The following is a 27,791-nucleotide window of genomic DNA, read 5'->3' as shown; positions in this document are numbered from 1 at the left end:
GAAGTAAAAGGTGCGGGTAAAGAAAGAGCGCATATCTCTTCGTCTCTTAATGAAAATTGTCTGCAGATGAATCCGGAGAACAGTGCTCCCTGGATAGCGCGGGAGAAAATAAAAAAAAAAAAAGACGAAGAGAGACAAGAATATAATTCAGGGCAATGACTGGGCTTTGCAAGCACCACTATGGGACAAATGTTAATCTCCATCTTCTTAGTTACTAATGAACAAGGTGCAGAGTTTTTTTAAACATGTCGGTATCCCTTTTGTCTCATTATTTCTTTGCATGCGACTGGAGTGATATATGTAGAGACAAAGGCCACGTATTTGTATACTTTTTAACATGTGATACGCCGGATGAATTGATAAAATGTTACCTCATGCTAGAACGGCTTACTATTTTTCACTGCCACATTACACTGCCTACCAAGATCCGTATAACTCGTGCTATGGTCTTTCCAGTTGTGATGTACGGATGTGAGAGTTGGACTGTGAAGAAGGCTGACCACCGAAGAATTGACGCGTTTGAATTGTGGTGCTGGCGGAGACTCTTGAGAGTTCCTTGGACTGCCAGAAGATCAAATCAGTCGATATTGTCGACCATAAACCCTGACTGCTCATTGGAGGGTCAAATTCTAAAGTTAAAGCGCAGCTACTTTGGTCATCTGATGAGAAGAGAGGAGTCGCTGGAGAAATATTTGATGTTGGGAAAGGTTAAGGGTCACCGGAGAATAGGTAGGCAGCGAACGCGATGGTTAGATGGCATCCTCGAGGCGCTGCAGATGAAGTTATGTGATGTTATGAAGATAGAGACCGGAAAGCGTGGTGTGATATGGTCCATAGGGTGACGAAGAGTCGGACACGACTGACGACTGAACTGAACAGAATTGAATAGGGAGAGGGTAAACCTCAGAATTTCAACATCGCGGGCAGTATGACAGATGCTCGGTATAGAGATTGTTTCCATTATAAATTTCATTTATTTATTCAGAAAATCAAAAAGAAGCAGACAGAAACGCATCAAAAAAAAAAAAAAAAAAGGTCGAGCCGCTATATGCCTGCTGGAGTACAATATCCTACACTGGAGCTTGACTGGGGCCTTATTTTCTGCACAGAACACAGAAGGCGCAGAGGCCCATGATGACAGTCAAGCCTGTAGAATTTCGTTTTTTTTTGTTTTTTTTAACTGATGTTTGGCATTGGTTTCTTAACGTAGAGAAATTCATGTCACCTTCTGTATTTAGCACCTGGCAAAAACTTAAGGACACAAACTGTCTTCGTCGATGAAATGAAGGTTGAAAAAAGCAAATTGAACTACTGAAACTACTGACTCTGGTCGCCTTGCCAACTCAAGAAGGACGAACACAGCAAGTGCTGGTTTTAGTGGCGTCTACGGCTCTAAAGTGCTCTGTTTTTTAGGAGCAATGTCTTCGTACACGGCAGCTCAAAATCCTTCGCTTTGCTTGGCTGGCACATTTAGAAGAAGAACGCGGGTATAGGAATAGAGTAAGTAACCGTGTCAGAATAAGCACTTCAGGCAAAAAAAAATGTTTCCTTGTATATTTTTGTCCCAATCTCTCTTGATACTCTAACGCACGTTTTCATCGTTAAAGAGCTATATATACCTCCTCAATTTTTTTTCCACCCTTCCATTCCCGTCCTGTGGACTAACAAGTGAAGTTAGAATTGTGAAGAAAAACGAAAGGCAGCTTTTAGTGTGCAATATGATTGCAAAAGACAAAAAAAAAAAAGCAGTTTGTATCGCCCCCTTGGTCAGCGGTCTCGTTAGGTTGGATTTGCATCTGCTCTATCATGAATACGCCGGAATTTCGTGCAGTGCAGAGATCACATAAAAATGGAACTGCAGTCGGTCTCTGCAAAAAGCGGTATGAACTCTTAACAGCAGATAGTTTTAGGTGGTTATATTCTTGGGAAACGGTTGTGTGATTCTACGTACTGAAGGAGGGAAATACCTTATGCAATCACAATGGTTTGTGCAAACCAGCCCTTAAATTGTTCCATGAAAAATCATCTCCATAAATGAATCTGTATTTTTGCACCTTTAGTATGACCTCGCAAGATTTTTTCTTTCGACAACGAGTCATCTCACAACACACATCAAGGCATGTTGTCGATGGGTCATTCGCACGGTTTCTCTAGTCTAGATTGACTTAGGGAAGTTTTAACGCTATTACAAGTCCTAAATAAAATCATCTCTTTGTCCAAACCTTAGTATGATAGCTAGCAGTCATCATCTCTTTGTCCAAACCTCAGTATGATAGCTAGCAGTCATCAAAGGGAAACTGAATTGTAAGTCAACTACTTGTAAGTCAAGTCATTCATATTCGTGGGTATGGTACTATTGATTGCATCATTAACTCGTCACTGTAAATTTTGCTTTAGGCTGATGCTGAGCTGCCTAAATTGGAATTGAAATCGCCTTCGCCACTGAAATTTGTTGCGACACTTTCGCAAACGTGTAATTATCACTTTGATGCAGGTACACCTTAGCCGGTTATTTTGGCCGCACCTATACTGGGATAAAACTTGTTGCTGGGTTAGTTGGTTCATGATCGCACGGGGAAAAGTAAGCGCAAAAAAAGACAAACACAAGAGAGGAGACAAGAAGCGCTTTGTCCTGTCTCCTCTCTTGTGTTTGTCCTTTTTTGCGCTTACTTTTCCCCGTACGATCTGTACTGGAGTATATACTGGGCGTCCCGCTCAAGGTAACCAATTGAGGTTCTAAAAAATACGGAGAGACTCAAATCAGTCAAGAGCTGTTCAGAGTCGCCTGAATAGTCGCAGTATTTTTTATCCACTAAAGTTAATTAATTTGTGAATCGTAATTAGCTATTTTAATTATTGGCTAGCGAGAAAAAACGTTGATGGAAAAGTTATAGATGTTCTCGAAAAATGGCTAGCTACATTTTTATCATAAAACTAGCATTTACGCATAGTGATTTTTTTACCAGCCGATAACGACGCAATAAAAAAAAACCTCCTCGTGAAAGCAGCGTCAATTTAAAGCCTCGAGAGGCGTCTGAGATAACAATATCGGCTTTTCTGGGCCGTGCTCTCTACGATGAAGCTGGTTGTATGCACTTGGCGAAGGATTTAAAATAACCGCCGGTCACGTGACACCATTCTTGAAGGTCTATAAATAAGGCGGCGTAAATCGTAGCGTGATGAAAATGGCGTAGCTAGCTACTTTTTGAGGATATCTACAATTTTTGTATTGACACATTCTCTCAATACAATAATTAAAAATAGCTGATTAGTGCTTACTAATTATTTAACTTTGGCGGACGAAAAAATAACGCAGGTTAGCATAAGTGATTTTGAACACCTCTGTATTGGTTTTACTGGGCTGGGGCTCACCGCATTTTAAAGAAAATATTATGTACATTCAGCTGGAACACCCGGTATAGCTTTTCGAGCCATTGTACTGTCTGCATTCAGTTCTGTTCAGATATTCTTGGTTCTTGGATTATCTGGTTCAATATATTTTATTGATGGTTCTTGTTGTCTGATGTCGCAGCGTCTCTCCATTCGGTGTTTATCAAGAAAGTTGCGATACAGCAGCACTCTATGTGTGTTTTTGTTCTTAAGGCGTCCAGATGTAACTGGAAAAAAAAAGGTACGAAATAGGATTTCTTTCGCGACTCCGATCAGAGCAAGAACGACAGCGCTGAGTCTTCGATGACCGACGGCTCCCCGCCGCCACCCCCGTCGCCTCCCGAGGAGCAACGGGGGGGCTTCGGCGGGGACGGCGACGCCCAGGCAGCGAGGTCTATCGCCCAGCGGCTCCAGTGCTCCCAGTGCGTCCAGTGCGCGCTCATGGAGGACGCCGTGCGCCGCCTCGAGTCCAGCCGCAGGGAGGCCGGGCTCAAGCTACGAAGCTACGAGGCGCAGATCCGGTCGTTGCAACAGGCAAGCAGTCTCGGAGCACTCAAAGAGGGCGCGCGCGCACATTGTGTGTGTGGAATATTGCACGGAATAATCACGTTTGTCTTCGTTGTAATTCCACAATATACCATTTGTACATCTCGCCACAAATTGTATGTTTCAAAAAATCCACTTCCCGCTGATCCCACCACCGTCCTCCGATTTACTATAATCCAATGCTTTTCGAGCCCTTCAGAAGTGCACGAACGCTGGTGCTCAGTGTCACAAGACGGAGAGATACGCAGGTTGTTGAATATAAACTCGCTGAGAAAGGATGAGTTAAAACGTCCAGGCCTCATATAGCAGCTGACGGAGAAAAGGTGGCTGGGAGAGCTTTGCAACAGGGCTGCGTCCTCCATTGAAAATAATGGAATTGTTTAAGTTGAGAAAAAAGGGGGTGGGGGGGATGCTCAGGAACTAATTCAAAAAGATGCCTTGGAAGGTACTCCTTGTTAACCCGCAGTAAGTAGTGTCATTAACGAACCCTGGCTCATGCATTTTACCTGTGACGCTAATGGCTAGCTTATAGGGGCAATGAGGATGACGATTCATGAAGCAAAAAGCATAAAAAAGTAATGCGCATGTGTAGCAAGTGCCAAAAGAGTGTCAAAGCAAGCGATCAGAGAAGTTTTGAACCTCACTTCATTTTGGAAACAAGTTAAGGCACCTAAAGGGACCAGTATAAAGGCCTAATTCTCAGCACGTTTGGCGGAGCTTTTCTGTGCATGTCTTTCTGCTTGTTTCATAGTAGTAGAGTGTATTGATGAAACATCATAATGATTAATTCATGGTAGCGTATCAGTTCAAAGAGTATTGAGGGAGTTATTCATCTGCCTTTACTCTTTCGGAAACTGAATGCACTACATTGTTACTTTACACATGTATCTATATTGTCGTTTGCATAATCTCTGTTGCGACTATTGTGTACATAAGCTCTACTCCCTGTCTAATTTCCACAAGTGCCCCTCTGCATCGAGAGCAGAAGCAGTTATTATTCCATGTACCTCACTGGAGCCTTCATAATACACTTTAGTTCACGGAATGCGACTCAGCTAAGGCTTCAGCATAAAGATGTGGTGGTTTTCACATAATCGTATTTTTTTTTTATCACAGCTTGCTTCTCCTGAGCGTCTAACAATATTAGGAAAAATAGGTCGCAAGAACATCATCAGATGAATAAAGAACCATAGCAATATTTCTAGCTCCTTCTCGTTAATAATGGTTCTAATAAAAAATGCCCAAGAATTTTTACTGCCCTTAACGGCTGGTCCCGATTATGAAAGCAACGAGCGCAGGTAATGCCGTCATCCGCTGCTTCCTCTTGCAAAAGCAGCTTCATAAGCTGCTGTGGTCTCCTTCGTGAGGTGCTACAGTCATTCCGAGGGTGTCTTGAACTTAACGACGGCGGTGGAAGCGGAGGTGTGAAGCGTTGAAAGGAGTACGGAAAGCAGTAGAATCAAATGAAATTAACTCGTGCCGGCAGTCAGACCTCGAACATCGTGATTCCGCATTTTCGAGCGTACTCCGCACGGGTCAGTGCGGAAGGCAGATGACCGTTGCTTGACGGCGGCCGATCGAGACATCGTTTGCGCGACCGGCCATGCAATGTTTGCGCAAGGAGAGCTCGACGGCATCCGTGCGACTCGCCGTAACGCCAGCGCCATAGTGCAGAGGGGGCGGGCACGTGGCATAGTTTTTCACCATCGCTGTTCTCTTCCCTCCCTCCCTTCTCTCCCATCGAGATGTGATGCCGCTCCGGTTGCGCAGGCATGCTGCTCTGTCGAGGCGACGCTGCGTGACGAGAAGGCGCTGCATGCCGTGACGCGCCAGGAGCTGAGTCGAGTACTGGACCGGCTAAAGTTCTACACCGGGTCTAGGATTGCATCGTCGGCTGCGCTCAAAGATTACAGGTGGGCCAACTGGTGTGGGCCGTCGTGCCTTCTTCAGCAGCCTTGTGCTGACTGCCATATAGTTTGTTATTCTCGTCGACGTCGCTAGCAATTTTTTCATTAGATGACTTATCATTAGAATCTATCATTAGACCACACCCTTGAAGCAGCATCGAAGCGCTTTAACACAAGCTTCAACTTAACCAGTCATGTGTCGTGTCCGGCATCAATTACTAGTAGACGCAGTCAATGATTCGGACGCGATTAGACTCGACCTATGATGACGACGTTCTGTCGAGCGAACAATATATTGACGCCAGTAAGTATTGCTGTTGCAGCTAGGACACCTAGCCCCAGAGGGTATGTATACCCCTGTCTAATTTCATTCGGCGCTAGAGGTAATGAGCAGAGCGTTTCGAGAAGAATTCTTTGAGCGAAAATGAAGTGCGTTGTGGGGAGGATGCGAAAGCAACCTACAATAAGCAACTCTTCTTCTTTCTTTGTCACCTGGTTCAGCGCTGTTGAAGATGCGACGATGTACCAACTCACTCAAATCATTTCAACGGAGCACTGTGCGCGAACGACGGGCAAGAAAAGGACAGACAACACAGTGGTATCTTTGAGCCCCTTGCTTTCTGTTCTTTCTTCGTCCGACATTCGTGCGCGCTCCCGTATTGAAATGATTTTTATCAACTAGTCCAACTAACCGTTATAACACAACCTGTTCAAATTGCTACTTTGATACAGTATATTTGGGCTAAAAATATTTAGTGAAATGAAGCGCTGGTGTCAAAAAAATAATTAAAAGCAATTATGCGTCAGCGAAATTGTTAAACGAGATAGAGAAATTCTTTTACAACGGCCTGTAGGCTCGGCTTGGTTGCGCGTTGGCACGTGAGCCGTCATGCTGCTTGTCCACCTCTGCAAAAAGTCATTTCCGCATCATTACAGGGCGCTTCGAAATTCTGCGAACACGGCGCAAAGCGCATGCGTGAACACAGTCCAGTGGAACAGGACGTTTCGAAAGAGCAGAACCGGAGTCAAACTGTGCGAGTCCAAGTGCCAGCACGTGATCAGCATACAGCAGACACGAGGCGGCCACAACGCCGACATCGGTGTCCAGGTGAATCTCCACGCCCGGGCACCAGACGAGCGGCCAAAGCTTTCAGCCAAGGTAAACTACCTCGGTTATTATGCTATGAGCATTAATTAGAAAGCGTCGATAGTTTTTACATTGCGAATGCAAACTCATCACTTTAGTACTGACCCTGAGCAATGAACAAACAGTGCATCTGCTAAGGTGCGAAGTGGATATTAGACCGCAAATCAATCGCAGGATTTTAGATCATTCGTGCACTCAGTAGTTTTACTGTGTCAACTTACAAACATACGCAGACATAGTGGGCTCACAGAAAATTTTAATGAATGCCGCATGATCCTCTGTATTAGAGCACACATCTTGGGCACCCGTTCGTGGGTTGTGCGTCGTTGAGCATAAGGTAATGACTGGGAGGAGGAAGATGCAGCTGGAAAGGAGGAGGTGCAGCAAAGGACGACAGAAAGGTGGAAAGTGGAGGAGCAAGGTTTAGGGTGGTGGCGGAAGAGTCGCACTCAGTGGCCGTTTGCATGTTCCATGGACGTTTGTCTACGATAGTACATGCGAGATAAGCACATGTGGGAGATTATAGAGGCAGAATTAAAGGTGCAGTGGTTAAGCGAGTAAAAAAGCCGCTCCACGCGAGCGTGTATCTGTGGACCCTTAAATGCGGACCTTAAGTACCCCTTCCCCCGGCCGCTGTCTTGAAATTTTACGCGGTGACACAGGTTTACGCAGAGGAGAAAAGCGCTCACATTGCCCGCGCTCCGCTTGAGGCGACGCCGGCAAGGCACGGCCTCCTTAAAAAAAAAATAAGAACTGAGGAGAAATTGAATCTCAATTGTAGGATGGTTACTGATAAAAAGAGTATGTAGGACACTTAAGCTCTGCTTTTGAGGCATGAAAAGATAGCTTTAGTGACTACCACGTGCGACTCACCTTGTGGTTGCTCATTCATATGCGTGTAATCTCTGCCAGTTTAATTACCACCCCCTTAACTTGTTGAATCAAGGCCTATAAACGTGCCTGCTTGACTCAGGTGTAGCGTGCCGGAATCGAGATCCAATAGCACTGGAAGTTTGATCTATATCCCACCCTCCTACCTCCAAAGATGCAACCCGAGGTTCTATTAGCTCGCTCATATCTATCAGCGTAAATTCGTAAGCTATACTCAATTATCTGGAAGACATCTAGGATGTGCCGCTTTAACCAAGCCCTGCAGGCGTGCTTGCAGGCGTGCCTGCGTGGCCTTAAACATCGCCCAAGGGTACTGGAAGGTTTAATTCATATCTCACCCACCCATCTCAAAGCAAAAGCCCTATAGTTTGCAGAACGTGCCGTGTCATATAGTCTTGCGACGTCGAACAACCAGCCTTCTAATTAGTACCCGGTCATGTCAGGTGGCAGCTGCCACATATCAGAGCCATGCCCCGTTATTTTTTACACACGTTCCCGGATTTTCTGCTCAATGAGACATTGATGCTCTCCCAATAATATAATATTGACTCTAACTGCACACATACAAAAAAATGCCTCTCTTGAATTCGTTACCTCAGCACATCTCAAACCAAAATAAGCGAAGATCTACGATCAGATTTCTCGCTACCGAGAATCGTATACTCAGGCATATTTTTTAGTCTCCAAAGTGAATTTCTCATCCTAAGGAGAGACCAGGGTTGAAAATATCGCTCGCATACAAAATCTCATTGTTAGTTTATTTTCAATCTCAACTCATGTGCATGGTGACATCGCTGCCCATCAAAGTAAAGAAGTGGCTTCCTGTGTTCTTCTTCAAAGAAGCCTATTATTTCTTCGCAGACTCTGATCTGCTTCTGAAGGCATTTCAACAATTTTCGGGCAATAAAACGCATTGACTCACTTTGACAATGCCGAACAAACGCAGAATTTGCAGGCGTCGGGAATGACTTCAAACGCTATCGCCTCTGCGAAGCGTTTCCTAACGTTTGCCTGTAAAGCTTTGTAGTAAAGCAAAGGGCCCAGTTGCTTTATTGTGTTTGACTCGGAAAGTATACAAAACGATGAAACAACGTGGTGGATGGAAATCATCGCAAAGAGAAAAAAAAAATGTCTGGTGGAATGCGAAACACTTCCATTTCGGCTATTTGCGCATCACATTTGAAGGTCTTTCGAAAATCCGGAATACGCGACAAATTCACGGCAAAAGAAACGAAGCACCACAAGTATACAAAGAGATTCTTTTGTTCTAGACAGTGCGATTTTCTTCTGGCCACGTGTGTCGTGTACGCACGTGCAGAATGATATCGACAACAGGGGAATACTTTTAGAAATCCTGTAAGTTTCTGAAGACGCCCAATAAACCCGGATTTGAAAGACCTGCAAGGGTTGTCGCCTTGCCGGAAGGCTCTTTATTGCACTTGCCGCTCTCCATAATATTTCCACGTGCATTGAAAATAGCAACAAAATGTCCAGAATAAGTATATTTCGACATACACATGCCTTTTGTGCTTTTTATTCGAGGTATCAGTTTTGTTTTTATTTGTTTTTACGTCCGAATGGTATTTTTGGTCAAAAGAAGCGCCAAAGGCGGAAAGGAGATAACAAGGGCTTAATTGTTACTTCTTCGCTTTGCCCTACTACGAGTGACGACGGTTGTTATGTGTAGCACGGCTTAGTGAAACCATCAGGGATACAGCAATGACACACCGGTTGCTGTGATCCAAGGAGGAAGGCGTTATAACAGGGCTAGCAATATTGAAGGCGATCAGTTGTACTTTGCTTTAACAGCCAGCTATATTCTCTTAACCAAAGGCTAGCATTCTAGGAAACCTCAATCAGAGGAACATAAGCAGCCACTGGCCCTCAAGGTTGTAAGAAACCTTTGAGATGGCTTTTCATGCCCCCTTGCTTCAGGCGACGCCAGACTATAGCCAATGTTTCAATGCCATACTTCATTAAACGCGCTCTGTTTGTTTTGAAAAGAACGTGGAACGAGACACCCTCTCTTTGGAGTGCTGAGGTTGTGTTTGTTTCCACGAACACGCAGCAATATGGTTCTAAGATCAAAACCAAAGCGCTGCGAGAGAAGTGTGTATGAAAGTCGTGGATTCCTTTTCGTGTCCTGAAGCATTAGCTGAGACGTAAAGAACTTTCAAGCCCGAAAAAAATTAACTCCTTCGATCACGTCCGTTCGCGGAAATAACAGATCCCCACTCAGCTGCAAGACTTTCTGGCATCGTTTTATTTTGATGTCAGTCACAGTCTACATTCTCGCCTAGTTGACAGTGTCCATCTCCATTCCCGTTTCAAATGAGGCACGGGAGAACCGCGTGAGCGGGAACTGTTTCCAAAGGTTACTACTTACGCGGGTGGCGCAGATGCGGTACGGCATCGCAGCGGTGTTCCAGGACAAGTCTTCGTGCAAGACGCTTCCGGCGAACGCCGGTAGAGGCACGCGCATCAGCAAGCCCTTGCGCGGCGTCATCACGGAGCGCGAGGCAGCGCTGGGTATCCTAAGCCGCGAGGTGAAGCTGCTGCAAGAGGAGAGGGACCACCTGCAGGAATTGTTGCAGCACTCGCTCCAGGGAGTGGTGCCACAGCACGCAGCCCACGTGACCAGGAGCCTACAGGAACAGATCGCCGCGCTGAAGGCCGAGAATCAGCGGCTGCTGGACAGCTACAACGCGGAGCGAGTGAGTGTGCTCATCATTTCGATTCGCGCGCTTTTGTTTTTACTGCAGTGGCTAACATAGAGCCAGACATGGCAGTAATTGAATTACAGTAAGAAAACTACTGTTATTTAATTACTTTCTTTGGTAATTTGTCATGTAAAAATTACTTTTTAGTTCTGTAATTTAGTAATATACGAAATTACATTTTGCAGTAATTTCGCAGTAAAAGTAATTACTTTCACTGAAATACTGCACTATTATTTCAATAGACAGCAAAATGCAGTGCCGCGAAAGCAGGAATGACATGCGGCAAGCCTCAGCCAGCGTAACGGATCGGCGATAGGGGATTGAACAGAACATTGCGTCCGAGGTCTTCACTTTAGCAGGGTCACTGAGTGCAACCATTCTCCACGCAGCATGGATACAAGGCGTCGAGGTTCCGCCGAAGGGACAGATGGGGCTAGAAGGCCTGAGTTGAAAAGTAGTAGGAGCGCAGCACAGTGGCACTCCTAGGGCACAGTGGTGCCTGGTTACACCGTCACCACGGGTGAGGGAGATTTTGGGTGGGAGAAGACAGGCGGTAGGGTCCACGGCGTGAGCATTGCTGAGCACAAGGTGCTGATGTCGATTCTTGGGAATACGGAAGCAATAAATAACCTAGCTGCTTCGAGCCCTTCAAATGGCGGAGACAGCTCTGGGCCAATAGACGCTGGCTTCACCGCTTATTTCACAACCGTACTTCTACTATTCTTGTTTTCTTGTAGTTGTTTTATTTTTTTAATGGCAAGTGCAGTAGGAAAGAGGGAAGAAATAGCTTTCTGAGACGGAATGTGGCGGGAGGACGAAAGAATGTGTATGCTTTGCGTCTGGAGAGTTACTAGATTTACTTAGTGTTTGCATGAATGAGAACTAGGAAGCAATTTAAATGTAATTGAATTACTCGCTAGAAGTAATTGTAATGTAAGTTCATTACTTTTTGGGATTAGTAATTGGTAATCTGGTTTGATTACTTTTCTACAATTTTCAGCAAAGCAATTACTAATATAGTTTATTTCATTTTCATAAGTAATTTTGCCACGCATGCATAGACGAATGCTGCATTTCAGAGAACTTAACGTGGCGTCAATACGGGGCGTACACGTCATCTTAGTAGAACGTGACAATATTTTGCACACTGCCATTATTGGATGCGATTAAAGAGGCGCCAGTGAACCGTAAATCCCGTGCTGCAGAGACTGGTTGGAAAACAGGACAGTTTGTATATTACTCCGCGATGCCCACAATAGCCGCCCAGAGTGTGCTAGATTTAAAATAAAGTACTAGTATCGTGAGCCATGGCAAGATACCACCACCTCTCTTTTAAGTTTCGAACCATGCCACCTGGCGATGCTCTCCTACCTTCGAGACCTGCACTGTGCGCCGGTCTCGACAACGCCAGGAGTGAATCATCAGGTGGCGCCCTCATAGAGTGCGGCATAAAGTCAGTGCAACGGGAAACGTAGCGCACCCACTGGTGGTATGGAGGTTATATACAAAACTTTTGACGCGGAAGTGTCGTTCAATATGTGAAACCAGCATCCGTCATCTTCAGAGGAGCAGAAATGACGAGTGCTGAAGGTTCGCTCCATATCAAACGTTGCATATGCGGCGCTAAACTGTGTTGCATTTTTTTAATGAAAATCTTCTCGCTCACGTATCTCATAGAGAATGTCATCTGCCACAAAAATTTTCTTCAAAGTGACATTTTTATTCATTTTAACCGCACTTAAACAGCCCATAAAAGGCTGTTTACTACATATATAAAACGTCCGCTAGCAATAGTTATCCCACCAATCCTCTCTGCAACGCAAATCTACAACTAGCTTCATTAGAACCGAAATAAGGGCGATCGAAAATGATGCTCCTCCTCTTCCCCTCAACTCAACTGACATCGGCGCGCAAGAAAAAAGAGGAAATGTCGCGACGGCGCCCCACTACGCCCCGTTCCGCTCGCCTAAGTTGGGAGCGTCCAATGAGAGGGCGCACCATGCCGCCCCACTGACGTCAGTGGGGAGGCTTGCGCCGTCACCACCGAGATTCTAGCAAGGCAGTTGCATGACCTTCTCTTCCATCAGCGAACGTCACGACGAATAGATGAATTTTAAAGGATTAGCCAATGAATCTGCGCGTTTTGGTAAAGCGGCGAGAGGACACCACGTGACTCGACTCAGATCAGCGCTCGAAGCTTCATTTGCCGGTACTTTATCGCCCATCCGTTGTCGTGACGTAGGCTGCTGGGGGGTGGTGGCCTTGTCAAGATCTCGGTGGTGACACTTGCGCGAGGCGATTTGTCGCCCAAATTGGCTGAGAGCGATCGCCAGGACCACTTTTAAAAATTATTTGCAAATCTTCGACTTTACATAACGCTTTCAAATCTCACCGGAAAGCTAATAAAAACCACTTCTATGATTTTGTTGCATTAGCATTTTACCCCAAATAACATTTCATGGGCCCTTTAAGCTTACGGCTGTGTGCTGAAAGGCTTACAAAACAAAGGGATTAAAAATCGGGTGTTTCGTAAACCGCTTTCCTTGGTTGTACTTCCATTGCAAACAAGTCTGAAAATAAGGTGCAATAAACTGCGAAATTAAATCTCTTTTCGCTATATCGATTTAAAATCAGTGCAAAACCATCACATTCCTCTATTTTTTAAATTGAAATATTTTTCGACTTATGGCGCTACTCTTCACATTAAAAACTAATATTTATTATATGAATATATTTTTGGTTGTCCACGGTTCATTAAACTATATTATCGGAATATTTTGGCCACTTATTGGACTCATGCACCGATGGACCAAAAACATTTCATTGATATCCTATATCGTCAGCCAAAAATTTGAATATGATAACCTCAAATTGAATTCAGCCCTAGAATTTGAAGCATGAAAGCAAATCGGTTATCAATGAAGTTCAATTATGTATCTTGCATATTTTATAGTTAACAAAGTATTTTACTTCGGGGAAGAGTGTCAAAAAAAGTGAAGCCGATTATTTACCACCAAGTTAGTCCCAAAGGCCACAAGAACGACGCTATTCAATCCCGCGCCGTCTATGGAGCCAAACTTTAGCTAAGCATAACAGGGCAGTGGTATAGGAGGTTTATAAAATTATACAAGGTAATGAGGTCAGCACTGATTTGTGCAGCGGTCTGTGGAGTTGTATTCGGACACCAATAATACAGCGCTCTAGATGCACTAGTGTATTAAAAATTGTTGGAAGCTGCAGTTGGGTCGACTGCATTCTGTTTACGTCCCTGTTGTGCAAATTATTAATTGAGTAGCAACAAAATGCCTATAATCGACGGCAACAGAGGCAAAAAACCGAAGTTTTCGAAGTTTCAGAAGACTTCTCCCGCTATTTTCAAGGACAAGCATAAAAGGTTGGAGAGGGATGAGATGTGATGAGGGACGTTGAGTGGAGAGGATGAAACCGCTGTCACCGGTTAACTTCGAGGGTTGGAGAGGGCAATGAGAGTGATTGATGGACCGGATCACGTCACCCGCAAAGACGATCTAGTGTCGTTAGCGACAGCAGAAAACAAAACGTAAACACGTAATGTGCTGCATGAATATGTATTGATCGTCCGTGATTTTTTTCTTTCGCTCTAGTAAGAATATGAATTCTCACTGCACCCAGCGACGAACTTAAAACGCTGGAAAAAAAACCACCTTAGTTGTATATATTGTATTGATGTGTGATACTCCACATAAGTGAGAAAGAAAAAGCGTACGTCTAGCTAAGCCACGGGCTTATGCTAATGACACATCTAAAAGAAAAATTATTGTCAACTTTCAGGAAATTGACGTTACGCTGTTTCAGCGCCGTCAGCTAGTATAAGATGGATGAGCAGCCCGCGGAACTGTTTGCATGGTCTTTTGTGAGTGTTTTGCCGACGTATTCAGAAGTTGTTGACATAGCTTTCCCTTGAAAATAGTCGCGATTTTCAAGCCGTCGACATCACACTGTGCATGCGTTGTGATTCAGTCCACGACATATTTCGGCATATTTCAGTGGCGTGCTACTGTTACTGCATAGGAAGCAATTTCGGGTGTCGCTCCTAGAGCATACTGGCGAAAACGAAAGCTCGACAGAACCGCTGCATGCGTTTTGTAAGTCAGCGAGACTGAAAAGCTGGTAGGCGTCACACCATAGCTTGCAACAGCCAGCCGCCCAAAGAGGTGGAGGATTTAGGTGCAGAGGCTTCACACTGCACAGCGAATAATTCACAGCCTCGATGGCGTGTTCGCGGCATTTTCAGGGACACACTCAGTCTTAAAGGTAAAATTTAGATGCTACATCAGCTGTACGTGCTTTCGTTTAGAATTTAGGGTGGCCATCACTGCTCATCGATGTATTCAAGGCTGCGATGCAACCGTTACGCTCGCGAAGCCGTACCTCGTTTAATTGAAGCTGCCGTTAAAACGCCGACATTTTATTGTCTCCTCATATTTTCGTACTGATGATAGTTTATTCTAAGCACTCGTGTTTTACAGCTCACAGAATAAAGCGCCAAAGGAGAGGGATCACAACAGCAAGAAACGAGAGCATTTGAAAAGGTTTCAGCGGGAGAGTAGAAAAACCTTCCGAGTGCACTGCAGAATCTTCAGTGGAGAAGGTCGAAAGCTGCGCACGGTGCATCGCGAGCCCCTGTGTAGTATTTGCTAGCAAGGCCAGGCGTCGTACCGCCACCTCCCCCCCCCCCCCCCCCCGTCCCCCAACTGGAAATTTTCTTTCTCTGGCGCGCGTTCATTGCAGTGCTCCTTCAAGTGGCATTGTCGGTACGGCCACTTAGCCATCTGAGCCATGTGACGCTTTCATGCAACTTGGCTGTCACGTGCCTTGTAATACGAATCTGTCGTAGTCACGCACTTTATCACGTGGTACTCAAATAGTCACGTGACATACTAAGTGATCGTTAATTAATGTCATTAATTAATGACCCAGCTGATGATTATGTGTGACTAATGACCATGGCTGCATTAATTAATCACTGCCTTTATATACTTCACCACACTATTTGGATAAGAAATGGGCATGGACAGGGCATGTAATGCGTAGAGAGAGGATTACAAGGTAAGAAAGCGTAGCAGGGGGCGGCAGAAAGATAGTGGGCAGCTGAGGTTAAGAAGTTCGCAGGGGTTAAGTGAATGCAGCTTGCACAGGACCGGGTTAAGCGGAAGAGTGTGGGAGAGGTCTTCGCCCTGCAGTGGGTATAGTCTGGCCGATGATGATGATGATGACAGGCAAATTCTTCACAGAATCGTCATCCTTTCTCGACTGTTTCGCTGCCAATAGTTCATTAAAAACTACACGAAATTGCTCCGACGACAAGAAGAGCACGCTCACCTCTAGTAGAAGTGAGCAGCTATGCTCTTCTAAATTAGTTACTTAATAGGAAGATGTATATGCTTCATCTTTATCGGATGACTGCAGCTGATAGAAAGAGGGTGTGCTGTGGGCGTCGCAGCTGGCATATGAAGTTAGTAACTATGTGACGAGGTATGCGCTTGAGTAGTGTGTATGTATATTCCGCTGAACCGTTAACAAAATCAATTTTTGAACCGAATCTCAGGCATCAAAATTCTTGAGATGATAGCTTGGTTTGGCGGTATCTTATTTAGATAATAAGGGACGCTTCACTAATGATGTATACTTCCTCTTGCAAAGGAATAGTGTGTGGCGACTACAGCAAACTTGACATGTACCTAACTATAACCGCGTTTTACCTTGCTGTCTTGAATACTTTCACATGATCTAAAATGCTATGCCGCAAAGGAATCGCCAAACCAAACCAAGCTAAATAAAGATAAGCCAAGATTACAGTACTGAAGAAAAAACGTGCTAGTGCATCTGAGACGCATTTAGCTTAGCCTTCTACACCGGAAGTCGTTTCTATATTTCAAACTCTAATTTCAGAAAATGTACCCGCGGCTCTTCTAAATAGCCGAGAGAGCTGACTTTGAAAGTGATATGCGCAAAGGCAGATATAAGCAAGGTAATAAAACTGACATATGCGTAAGTTTCGGCATTACTTAATGAAGCCGAGAGCTTGATATCGCATTCATGAAAACAAAAAGTGCGCAGGTAGTAAGTAGGACCACCGGCTGCGGCTTCCGCGTCTCGCGATAAACTGCGCTGATATTTGATGTTCTCCAGTAATGAAGGACCGTACCTGCTCAGAATATGCATAATTTAGCATGACTCACATTTTGGCTAACTAGACCGTTCCGTATAACTTCGAAAACATTTGCATGAAACATTCTCTACGTTTTGCACGGTAAGATAGTCTAACTACTGTGTACATCTCGTATAAGGGACAGCACATTTAAAAGTATAGCTGCCAACCGGTTACGCCGACGTCGCTCAATCCAGGAACGGGTGCCTAAGAGCTGCACTCTTAAATGATTGCCAAAAGGTAGCAGTGTTTTATCTGCATATAATTTTCCCCAGCCGCTCTTCTACGTTGTGAAGCCTCAACCAGAGAGAAATATGGGAGGGGCGCTACATGGGAGGCAATGACGAATACATGAAAGGAGTGGGATTAAAATTAATATCATGTTCAAAATACTATGAAACTGTACAAAACTGAGTGCCAGAAAACAACAGTGCAAGAACTCATCAGTTCATTGGTCTGGCTTTTGAGTTATTGTTTTTAGTTGTTCTTTTGTCATTGGGCGCATATCGCAGCCATTGATATACCTATGCGTGCGACGACCGATGAAAGCTATTTTCACTGCATTTTGATTTGCGCGATTGGCCGCTCACTGCTTTGTAGGATGCTGCCGTCACGCTGAACTAACGCGCAATGAAATGGAAAATGAATATCTATTTCAAATTATTAAACCTGACCCAACCAGATTTTTTAAGCATTACACGAAGGGCGTCGGGAAACCTTGTTATCTGCGTCGCTTAATCTTTCGTTTCTTCTGCGCGGAACGTGAGGCGTGGTCTTTGGCAAGTACAGGGATGTGTTCAGAACGGAGAGAAACGACCCAGCAGCGGCTCACTTTTCACCCCACTGTGTTGAACGCTAAGCAAAACTCGTCTGAAACATATTTTTTGAGCGAACTGCCATATTACTGCAGCCGATTCAGCTGAGTTGACCAAATGCAAAATGTATTCAAATGCATGTCATGTTTCATTGCAATTCTCCTTCGAGGGCTAGCATTTCTAGGTCCGGCTTTAGGCATACCGGTATGCGAAATTAGTGAATGGGAACCTCGGTACAGTAGCGCACTAAAGGAGACTGATAATGCTTTAGGCAGAATAAGATAGAAATGCGATAGCCGTGTGTTAATTAGGATCCATTTCGCGCAGATGAGAGTTGATGAAGAGAGCCATATGGAATGTCCGGCGCCTAAGTGTAGCTGTTAATTTAGGTTTTGACTATCGCGCTCCTCACGCGCGATTTACTTTCGTCTCTGAGCTTCGTGACTGCATTAGCATTGCCAAGTCACGATGCCCATCGTTGTCTATATTTTTACTCGCTCTCTTCAATTTCCCTCGTCTTGACTGATCTTTGTCTTTGGATGCAAGCAAGTCTATATCTTCCAACTGCCAAAAATTCATCAATTTATATTCATGCCTTAACATCGCAAAGATTGTTACTAAACTAACACGAATTATATACTTCTGCAAACAGTTTAGACTTACTTCTCTACAGAAACCCAGAAATAGCTCAGATGTAATATACCTCCCTGAAATCATCTTGTACTAAACTTTTGCATCACTCTATACCTACGCAGAAAGACTAGAAAAACAAAACTTTGCGAAATTACCATCGTTCAGATTTCAGCGAAATTAACTGCGAGTTGAGCAATTATCTAACAGCACTTTTATAAGGATTTGAGCAAGGCTCACTAGGCACAAAGTGGACATTACTGATGCTCAAAGTTAGCACGCTTGCTAAACGGCACTTACTCGCCCATACTTTTTACCTAAGCTAAAAATATCCTCATATCGTCTAGCCAAAACTACGCACTCACTTTCGGTAGTCACTATATTGCTCTATGGTATGATATTCATACTAATACATTACCAGACACGCAAAATACAAATAACCCAAAATCCTAGAAAGTTGTTGATACAATGAATGTGCCGGGTATTGTGATGTTACCAAACTATGACGATAAACCGACTGCAGACAGCGAAAGCTCAACAGTGTTACACGTTTTCTGCACTTACTTTACCAGTCTTTCGGTCAGTTTTCGAAACGCTGAAAATATATAATTCAGTTATTGCCTCCGAAATATGTCAGTGATGAATAGATATTGGTAAGATTCCGGCGGACTGTAAAGATGGGAAGGTAGTTGCTGTTCATATGTATGGAAATAGGAATTTGCATCATAATTACCGCCCCATCAGCCAGCATCCCTTTTAAAATTCTTGAACATGTCCCGCTTACGCAATAAATAAACGTAATAGAAGGTAACACCTTTTTAACACTTCACAGCATGACTTACGCAAATCATACTCGTGTAAAACACAGCTTCTGTTATTTAGAAGCTATGTTACCCATACTTTAGGCGTCATCCTAATCTGCCATTCCACTGTGGATCGCATCTTTCTTGATTTCACCAATTCTTTTGATAAGGTGTGTCACAAGATTTTGTAACTAAACTTGCGCGTGATGGGGCTGATACTAAACTACTACAATAGCTTGGGTGTTTTTAACAGAGACACAGCAGTTTGTGACCGATAATGACGTTCATTTTTCTCCGCATCCTGTTATTTCTGCTATTCCGCAAGACACCGCACATGGAGCATCGTTTTCTATAATCTGCATCTGCCCAACTGCATTGCTTCATCGATTGACTTATTTGCTCACGATTGTGTTGTTTTTCGTGAGATTACAAGCGATACTGACACATGTGACACTCCGGCCGATATTAACACTATCTCTGCCTGATGCCAAGCATAGCAAATAACACTAAACAATAAAAATGTAAACTCAAGCGCATATGTCGAACAACTAGCAGGGTAACAACTTATCACCTGAACAATATTGCTCTCAAATATGACATTTTCAAGTACCCCGCCTTTCATATGGCTTCTATCATGTGGTAAATAACTGACGTTGAGTTTATTGTTAACAAATTTGTATAAATGCAATTAATACTTAGGATGCAATTTTCGTACCGTCCGTCCTAACAATAAGCTTATCTTCTACAATACCATTTTCGCTCACAGCTTGAATACGCGCCGTCAGTTTGGGTGTATGGTACTATAACGATCTGATTAATCAACTAGAAACGATCCAAACCATTCAATTAGTTTTGCTTCTCCAATTTTTTTTAATTGTCATTTCAGCAGAGCAACTACAGCATCTTCTGCAGGGGCAGAGGCCAAAGGCTGTGGCGCCTGACGAATGCCTCTGTCCCTCTGCAGTCGACTAAAGTGCAGTCATATTACCGCATAACAGAACGTAACGTGCAAAAAAAATGTGCATAAGCAAAACCACAGAATCACATGCCACTATACGACACCATAGCAATATATACAACAATGAAATGATATCTAACGGAGATCTCCTCCAGTACAACTATACAATGGTCACTTATGATAAAATAAATATAATAGAGATAATATACACTGGAACGCAACACAAGGCAAAATAGATCACATACCAGGTCAGTATACATTACTAGAATATGTTCTGCAGAAACATGGCCAAGATGATAATCAGTCCCCGTACCTAACTCCAGATGTTATTAAGATATCTCTAATGTGCTTTTAAACTTATGCCTATGCTGGTTTTCAAATTTATTGCATCGTCTAATTTATTAAGAATAAAACCTTTTGGTATGTAAATGTTTGTTTTTTTTTTGCATAGCTCATTCTTGTTTTAGGTGTGCGTCTTTTATTATGTCGGAATGAATAACCAGGATTTTCTTTCCTGTCGCAGACGTACAGTTTTCGATGTTTTATAACCATTAGTAGTTTGTAGTAGTAAAGCTGGTCGGCCCTCAACGTTTTGTAATTTAGGAACAAAGGAGAAGTTCGTAAAAGCTGCAAAGATCCTTTATAATTTTCCTAGCAACGCAATATTTTCCTCTGTAATATTATAATCTTATTTTAATTAGCATATGTTGTGATTTCCCACACCATGGTACCATAAAACAGTTTTGAATAGAAAAGTGTATCATACAAAAGTTGCTTTATCGATAGGTGGACTATATGAGCTACTTTGCATAAGCAACCAACGGTTCGTGCCAGTTCATTTATTAGATGGTTCACGTATGGCGTCCATGATAATTCTTCCTGGAACCACACGCCTAGGAATTTTTATTCTTTAACCGAGGAAAGGAATTGATCATGAAACTTCAGTGTTATTGTAGTCTGTAATGGTTTATTGACTGGACGAAATACGATATAGCTGGTCTTTTTTTTAATTCAGTTCTAGCATATTTTCCTTGATCCACCGGGAAAGGTGCAGAAGGTAGTTGTTGACTTTGGTTTCGAGTATTGTTATACCCTAAGATGCGAAAAAAATATTAGTATCATCTGCATACATGATAACTTCTGGTGATTCGGGTATTTTTATGATATCATTTATATAAGTTTGGAAGAGCAGCGGGCCCAATATAGATCCCTGTGGAACATCCTGAGTTAGTTTTAGTTGTGATAAACTCGAGCCACTTATGCGCACAATCTGATAGCGATCATAAATATACGAAGAGAAAAGCTGCAAAGAAATGCCGCGTACACCATACATAGATAATTTGTTTAGTAAGATGTTGTACTGGATAGAATCAAATGCTTTTTTGATATCCAAAAAAAGTCCCACTGTGTATTTTCTATCCTATATGTTAGAAATTATTCTATCCTTAATGTATAATAAAGCCTGCTCGGTAAATTTTCCTCTTCGAAAACCATATTGACTCTCCGTAATAATGTTGTGCTTATCAAAAAATTAAGTTAGCCGGCTATGAATGACATCTTCAAATATTTTTGATAGCGTTGAGAGCACGGATATAGGGCGATAATTTGCCAGGTTTTCAGTTCCCCCACCTTTATAATCTGGAGTGACTCTTGCTATCTTCAGTTTTCGTGGAAACACTCCTGCGGATAGTGTAAGATTTATAATATAGCCAAACAATGAGATATTACTCTAGATATAGACTTCAACTCTATCGGGCTTATGCCATCGATTCCAGGGGCAGCATTATTTTTTAGCTTTTTTATTAGGAGCTCTACTTCGTGGGGAGTTGTTGGATGCATATAATTAGACTCACGTAACAGTGTTACGTCCGATATTGACTCCTCTGCAATGTTCAATGCTGCACAATTATTCGAGCCAATGGTTATAAAATGCATGTTCAATATCGCTCACCCAGCATATCTATCATGAAATCAGACTTGGGCTTGGACTTGTACCTGCATCAAGTCGGAAGCTTGCACCATTGTGACAGATTATAAGATCTTCCACCAGATTACTCCCCGAGAAGAATTTATTAGTAGAACTTCGTATCTCTAATCGCGCTTGGACCGCATACACAAATTTGGTTCAATTCCATGATACACTAAAACATTATCTGACTCCTTCATTCCCAGCCCGTCTAAAGAATGAAACGGGCTTCCCTCTACAACTGCAACAATCGATAAATTATCATTATTCCAGTATGTCTGCGCAATTTACATTAACATAACATACGCTTAGAAATCTTAGTATTGTTCGCTATCCTCGTCTTACGCACGCTCATATTTATACAATTGTATTTTTTTCTGCGTACCATACAATTTCACTGCGAAATCACAAGTTCATTGTTATTGTTCTTGAAGATATTGAAATATGTACGCAAATTATTGTGTAATACAGCTGCGTCTACTATTTTCACTTGTATATGTTAGCTTTATAGCTGTACATGCAAACGATTTTACCTCAACCACTCCTTTCTGTAATGCTTACACTGATGGTACCATATATAGAAAATAAACTAAATATTGAACACGCGCGGTAATCTGCTGCGGCGATAGTAATGAGGTTCTGTGTTGGCTTTCCATAAGAAAATCCAGGTTCAAATCCGCTCCGGCTAATTTCTTTTTCCTGGAAAGTTTGAAGTCGGGGCTTCACAAATAGCCGGTTTTCCGATTTACTCCGTGAAGCACTGTTTTCTCCCAAGAAACTGAGAACTTTTTTTGGACTTTGCGGATCCGTGAAGCTTGTTATACAGAAGACACAAGCAACAAAATGGGAAAAGCATACTATAAAGGCATTGAGATTAGTAGAAATTGAAGTTTGACCGTAGTCATCTCCCCCCCCCCCTTTCCCTCCAACTGCAGAGCTCCATTAAATTTCTTCTAGAAGGGTATTACGGTGTGCGCCACAGTTTATGCAGGTATGACATACGATAGCGGTGACGCTCAAGGGCCTCATTACTGTCAGTCTTTAAGCTTTCAATCGGCCCGCTTGTACAGCTTTTCGGAGATTATACAAAACTTTTTCTCAATAATGGAGGAAAAAGTACAACGCGTCATATTTGCGTCGTGCTGAGAATATATAAAAGCTGAAGCTTCTTTCTCACTTACGGTAAATTATATATTCTCTCAAGAAAGAGAAAACCTTCCTTATCGTGCACCGATTCCGGTTCTTGGCAGCGTCTTACAGCGTTTTAATGAGCCGAACAATCGCAGGCTTATCAGCATTAAATGCAGGAGTTATAGATGGCGACCGTAGGCAACCCATCCTTAGCGGCTTCTGTCATGTGTAGCGGCACTCACATTCATATCAGGAGAGAATGGCAAACCAGACTTGAGTTTTAGCCGCCGCTTGCTCGACACCACCCTATTTGTTTTAAGGAAAAACGATTATTATATTTTTATGTATACAACGCTGACAGTATGCCTACCGGGTGCACTTTTAGTATTTACATCTCATATAATCAAAACAACAGTGGCTCATGAGAACTGGGACCAACCCACCGCAAGAAAAAAAAAAAAAAAGAACTTCTCGTCTCTTTTGTCGGTGTTTCTATTGTCACGCGGCTGTGTTCCATTAGCAGCACTGCGCAGTCGAAGATTGGCGGTTGCCACGGCGGCATTTTACGTTAGTTTGTGTAAGTCTCTAAGCTGTGTTGCTGCTGCGTGTCGTATTTTGTGTCAGTTATAAGATTGGTCTCCTGTTTACGAGCAAATCACCCAAAGTCTTTACCAATGAGCGGCTTGCGTCATTTACTTACTGAAGGCTGCCTGGTCAGCTTAAATTAATCAAAGTGTTTAAAAAATTACAGTTTGCTATAGGGGGGGGGGGGGGGGGGGGGTGTAGTGCAGCCTAAAGGAATTCGTCCGAGCTGGGCGACGATATTTGGTCATCGTCGCGAGGTCAAGAACTGGTGCTGCACTGACTCTAAGTAGGTCTGCAGCTAAAGCGCCTTTGACGCAAAACTACCGCATATAGGCTAGGTAGACGTGTTCCAAATAACTCATTAAATGCCCTTACGTATTGGCATTGTGCTATTTAAGTGGAATATACGATTTCGTGCGCAAAATATCTTCTACAACATGGGCCTTGCCACAGATACAAACGAGTACCATCTCCCTCAACACGACACAATGTTCAGTCTTCGAAACAGTCTTTTCATGCACATTTGAGAGCTTTCAGGTCCACAGTCACAAACTGTTCGCCCATACAAGCATACACTTATCTAGAACACTCGAAAAGAATGCTGTGCACATGGTCGGCGCCTCATGCATGGTAAAGCATAGTACACGGTCGTCATCTCTTAGTGCATACACACGAATGCTTGGTCGATATTTTCAGAGCGCCCTGATTTGCTTCCGACCTCGTCACGCATTAAAGCACAGGGGCGCGCATGCGCATAGCTAAGGCCTGAAGGAGGTGATTCGCTTGAGCCTTCAATTCGCCTCTCCTGACCATATCTCAGTGAACATGCGTTATACATTGTAGCCACAAATGAAGGAATTGGCGATTAATTAGGTGACCAAAAAATTGCATATATGGGAACGAGGATCCTCAACGGTAACCGAAGACGGGAAACATTGAAGCTATCACGTCATACCTTTAATAGCTTTCCTTAACTGTTCCTTATTTTCTTCCCCTTCTTCCTTGGCTGCATTACCTAGCACAGCCTAAGCAAGGCGCTGAAAGCGTAACTGTAGAAACAAAAATTGTGACAGAAATAATCATTGCAGCTCGAAGCAATTTTCGACGTCCTCCACTTGTAAAGAATAACATATCGTCCCAACAAAGAATACCATCAAATTTGTCTGCACAGTGGCAGACTCGAAACTGTGCAGGACACTGTGCTAGACACTTGTGGGCTAATGCAACCTGCCAAAGCAGGGCTTTTAAGGACTTTCTTTTTGGCGGGGCGCTTTCAGATGAAAACTTCCCTCTCCGAACAACGAAGTGCAAATATGCTATGAAACTTCTCGAATGGTTTCTTCTTTTTGCTTGACACGTCCGGTAATTTTTCCGATCTCTGTAATATGTCTCCGCAATACTGCAATTAAACGAACTTGAATAACTGTATAGCCATTATCCTCAAAAATGCTTTCATTCAGTACTTACGTCTGCCTGGAGCCCCTCACTGCCCGTCCTTCGTTTTGTGTGACTTATTTATAGAAAATTAAAACCAGCAGTACATGCTAACTTTTTGCCCTTCGTTTAAACTCTACAAGTTGTGATACACTGACTGCGCCGGGAAGTCTAAAAGTTCCGGGCTTGCGGCGCACTTTCTGCGCACGTTCCTTTCCTCGAGCCCAGTACTCCTAGATTCCTGCTTCTTTAAATCACTGAACAGTGCGTAAAGTTATCTAAAACCTTCCATCCTACCATAATATAACCTCCATCTGAACGCTAGGCTCTTACCGGCTATGTGTCGAGACAGCTAGAGCCGATTATTTTCACCGTCAGTGCTCGTCTGATGGATGAGTCTACGGCCATTTGTAAGGCGGCTTCCCATAACAAAAAAGTATGCCCCGCTAACCAGGAATAGAAACGAAACTTGTTGGTGGTATGGTTTTTAGGGAACGACAGGCGAGCTGCTGCAATACGTGAGCCATAATGAGCTTGTCGACGGAGAACTCAGCTCTGCCCAAGGATTTAAGGCTCGGTTACGGATGTCATTCGTGGCCCTAAGCCGCTTAAGCTCGTTGTGCCTCTCCGTTAGGCCGTTGTCGACTTTAAGCCGTCACTTGGTTTGGCCGATGTCTAGCAGGATAGCATTCTTCAAAGCAGCGCCTTAGCCTTGATCCCGTCATAAGCCGATTTACTTTTACCAATTTAAAGCGAGTCGAAGTTATCTCCCCAAGCGCCGCTTTGGTGATAATCAAGCCAAACGCATCCACAACAGTTATCCTCCTGATGATATAAACTCTTTTTAGTTCTTACGCGTTTCTTTATTTTTTTTTACTAACTTGCTCTCGCCGGAGCCAATCACCCAAGGATGTTCTTCCAATTATGTGGACATTCTTGTCTCGCTGAACAAAAGTGCCGAGTTTATAAACGCTACAGAAAACCCACGCTTATGGGCGTTTATTTTTTTCCAATCTAGCGGATATGGGCACGAAATACAACTGACGGAGTTGTCCAGACAATACCTTTTGGCGGGATAGCAATAATAAGCGAAATAAGCCGACAAGAAATATCCTCTTTCCAACCGAAAAGATGACACAGTAGATACTTGAGGTCATATTGTTAGCGGACACCCGCGTCGGGAAGTAGATTTCTTTCCAGGCGTTAATACTGACTAGTACCTGCATGAGCGCAGCCATATTATTAGTAATGAAAGCTCTACATCTTTATCAGAAGCTTCGAACCTTATAAAAAAATCCGTCCTGATCCGTGGATGGCAATGAGCAATTTCTCCCCAAATGCTTGAAAGCTTGAAAACACAGAGAAATGGAACTTAATGGTTCATACAGAATTGAAGAGTAATGTCTCCATGGGTTGGGCTAACTCTGCTGAACGCCCATCATATTCTTGTTATTAATCTGGCACCGCCAGCGATTCTGGGCTGAAAATAAATAATAACAGATTAGAAGCGGCTTACATTTTTTTTTCTTTTTTAACCGCATTGCTGCCTTACTTCAATTCACACTTTTAAGGACGGCTGAGCCTGAATAACGCTTTAGCTCGGTCGTCATATTGAGGCATTTTCAGCGCGTGTAATTTTTTTGTTATGTTCATTTTTATTTATAGGTGCTGAGAAAAAAGTACTACAACATGGTCGAAGACATGAAAGGCAAGATACGGGTTTACTGTCGAGTGAAGCCTCTGACAACCGAACAACTCAGCAAGGTATGCTTACTTCCCTCATTTATTCTAGCGTTTCCACCAACCAAAGTCACAACAACCTAAAATGAATTGTTTCCAAAGTAGAGAGAAAGTGACAGAAAGAAACAAAATAATTGATTAAAGGAATGGAGGTCGGTGGTAAGCTGAGTCTAGCCTGCTGTGAACACACTTGACAAGGGGGCAAGGGGAAGTAAAGAAAAGTTAGAGTAGTTATTAAGGGTGGTTATGACAGATTACAATTACAAATCACAATTCTGAAGTAAAGGCTCCCTGACGTCACCGATATCTTCTTTCCGGAACACAACAAGGTCAATTATATTCTTGTGGTTCGCACTGAGTTATCAGTGACTTTCCAGTAATACCTAACCATTAAAATTAATAATTTGCATTTTTCTACCCCCGGCGCCAAAGATGAAGTACTGAGCGTTTGCTGTTATCTCTGTGAACCTTTGTTTCTAAGATGAAGTACTGAGCGTTTGCTGTTATCTCTGTAAACCTTCGTTTCTACTGTGCAGTTGCGCATAGCGCGAAGATTTTCTGGCCCTAGATTTTCTGATTTTCCTAGATTTTCTGGCCCAGACTTCATAACTTTAACGCCTTTTCCTTTTTTCTTTGTGCTAACTTCAAGACTGCCTCTTTTCTTTTTTTAGGACGCGGCCAGCGTGATCGATCCCACGGACGACTACACGTTAGTCGTGCGCACGTCACGGGGGGACAAAGAGTTCACCTTTGACAGGGTGTTCCTGCCGCACCACACGCAGGAAGATGTCTTCAGCGAAACAAATGTGAGTGGGACCGTACGCAGAGTACGCCTTGTGCACACTGCAGTGAATGCCACTTTTGAGCCTTGAACACAGTTCGCAAATTTCAAATAGAAATTCTGAGAAACCTCATATTAGCATCGTCAGCGAAATTCA

General features: G+C 43.3%; 1 protein-coding gene across 2 annotated transcripts in view; it reads left to right on the top strand.

Annotated features, from left to right (window-relative positions):
- LOC146198562 (uncharacterized) overlaps positions 1-27,791 on the top strand; it is a 156,603-nt gene that overhangs the window by 102,523 nt on the left and 26,289 nt on the right. For both annotated transcript variants that reach the window (XM_084594057.1, XM_084594058.1), the window contains 6 exons: positions 3,667-3,924; positions 5,707-5,849; positions 6,780-7,002; positions 10,281-10,595; positions 26,779-26,877; positions 27,525-27,659. In XM_084594057.1, the coding sequence (XP_084450183.1) occupies positions 3,667-3,924; positions 5,707-5,849; positions 6,780-7,002; positions 10,281-10,595; positions 26,779-26,877; positions 27,525-27,659 (1,173 nt within the window). The remainder of the gene's footprint in view (positions 1-3,666; positions 3,925-5,706; positions 5,850-6,779; positions 7,003-10,280; positions 10,596-26,778; positions 26,878-27,524; positions 27,660-27,791) is intronic.

This window comes from Amblyomma maculatum, chromosome 2, assembly GCF_055883805.1.
Source record: "Amblyomma maculatum isolate TAMU_Amacu chromosome 2, ASM5588380v1, whole genome shotgun sequence".
NCBI lineage: Eukaryota > Metazoa > Arthropoda > Arachnida > Ixodida > Ixodidae > Amblyomma > Amblyomma maculatum.
Note: the sequence above shows the minus strand (reverse complement) of the source record. Positions and strands in the feature narration are given on the sequence as shown.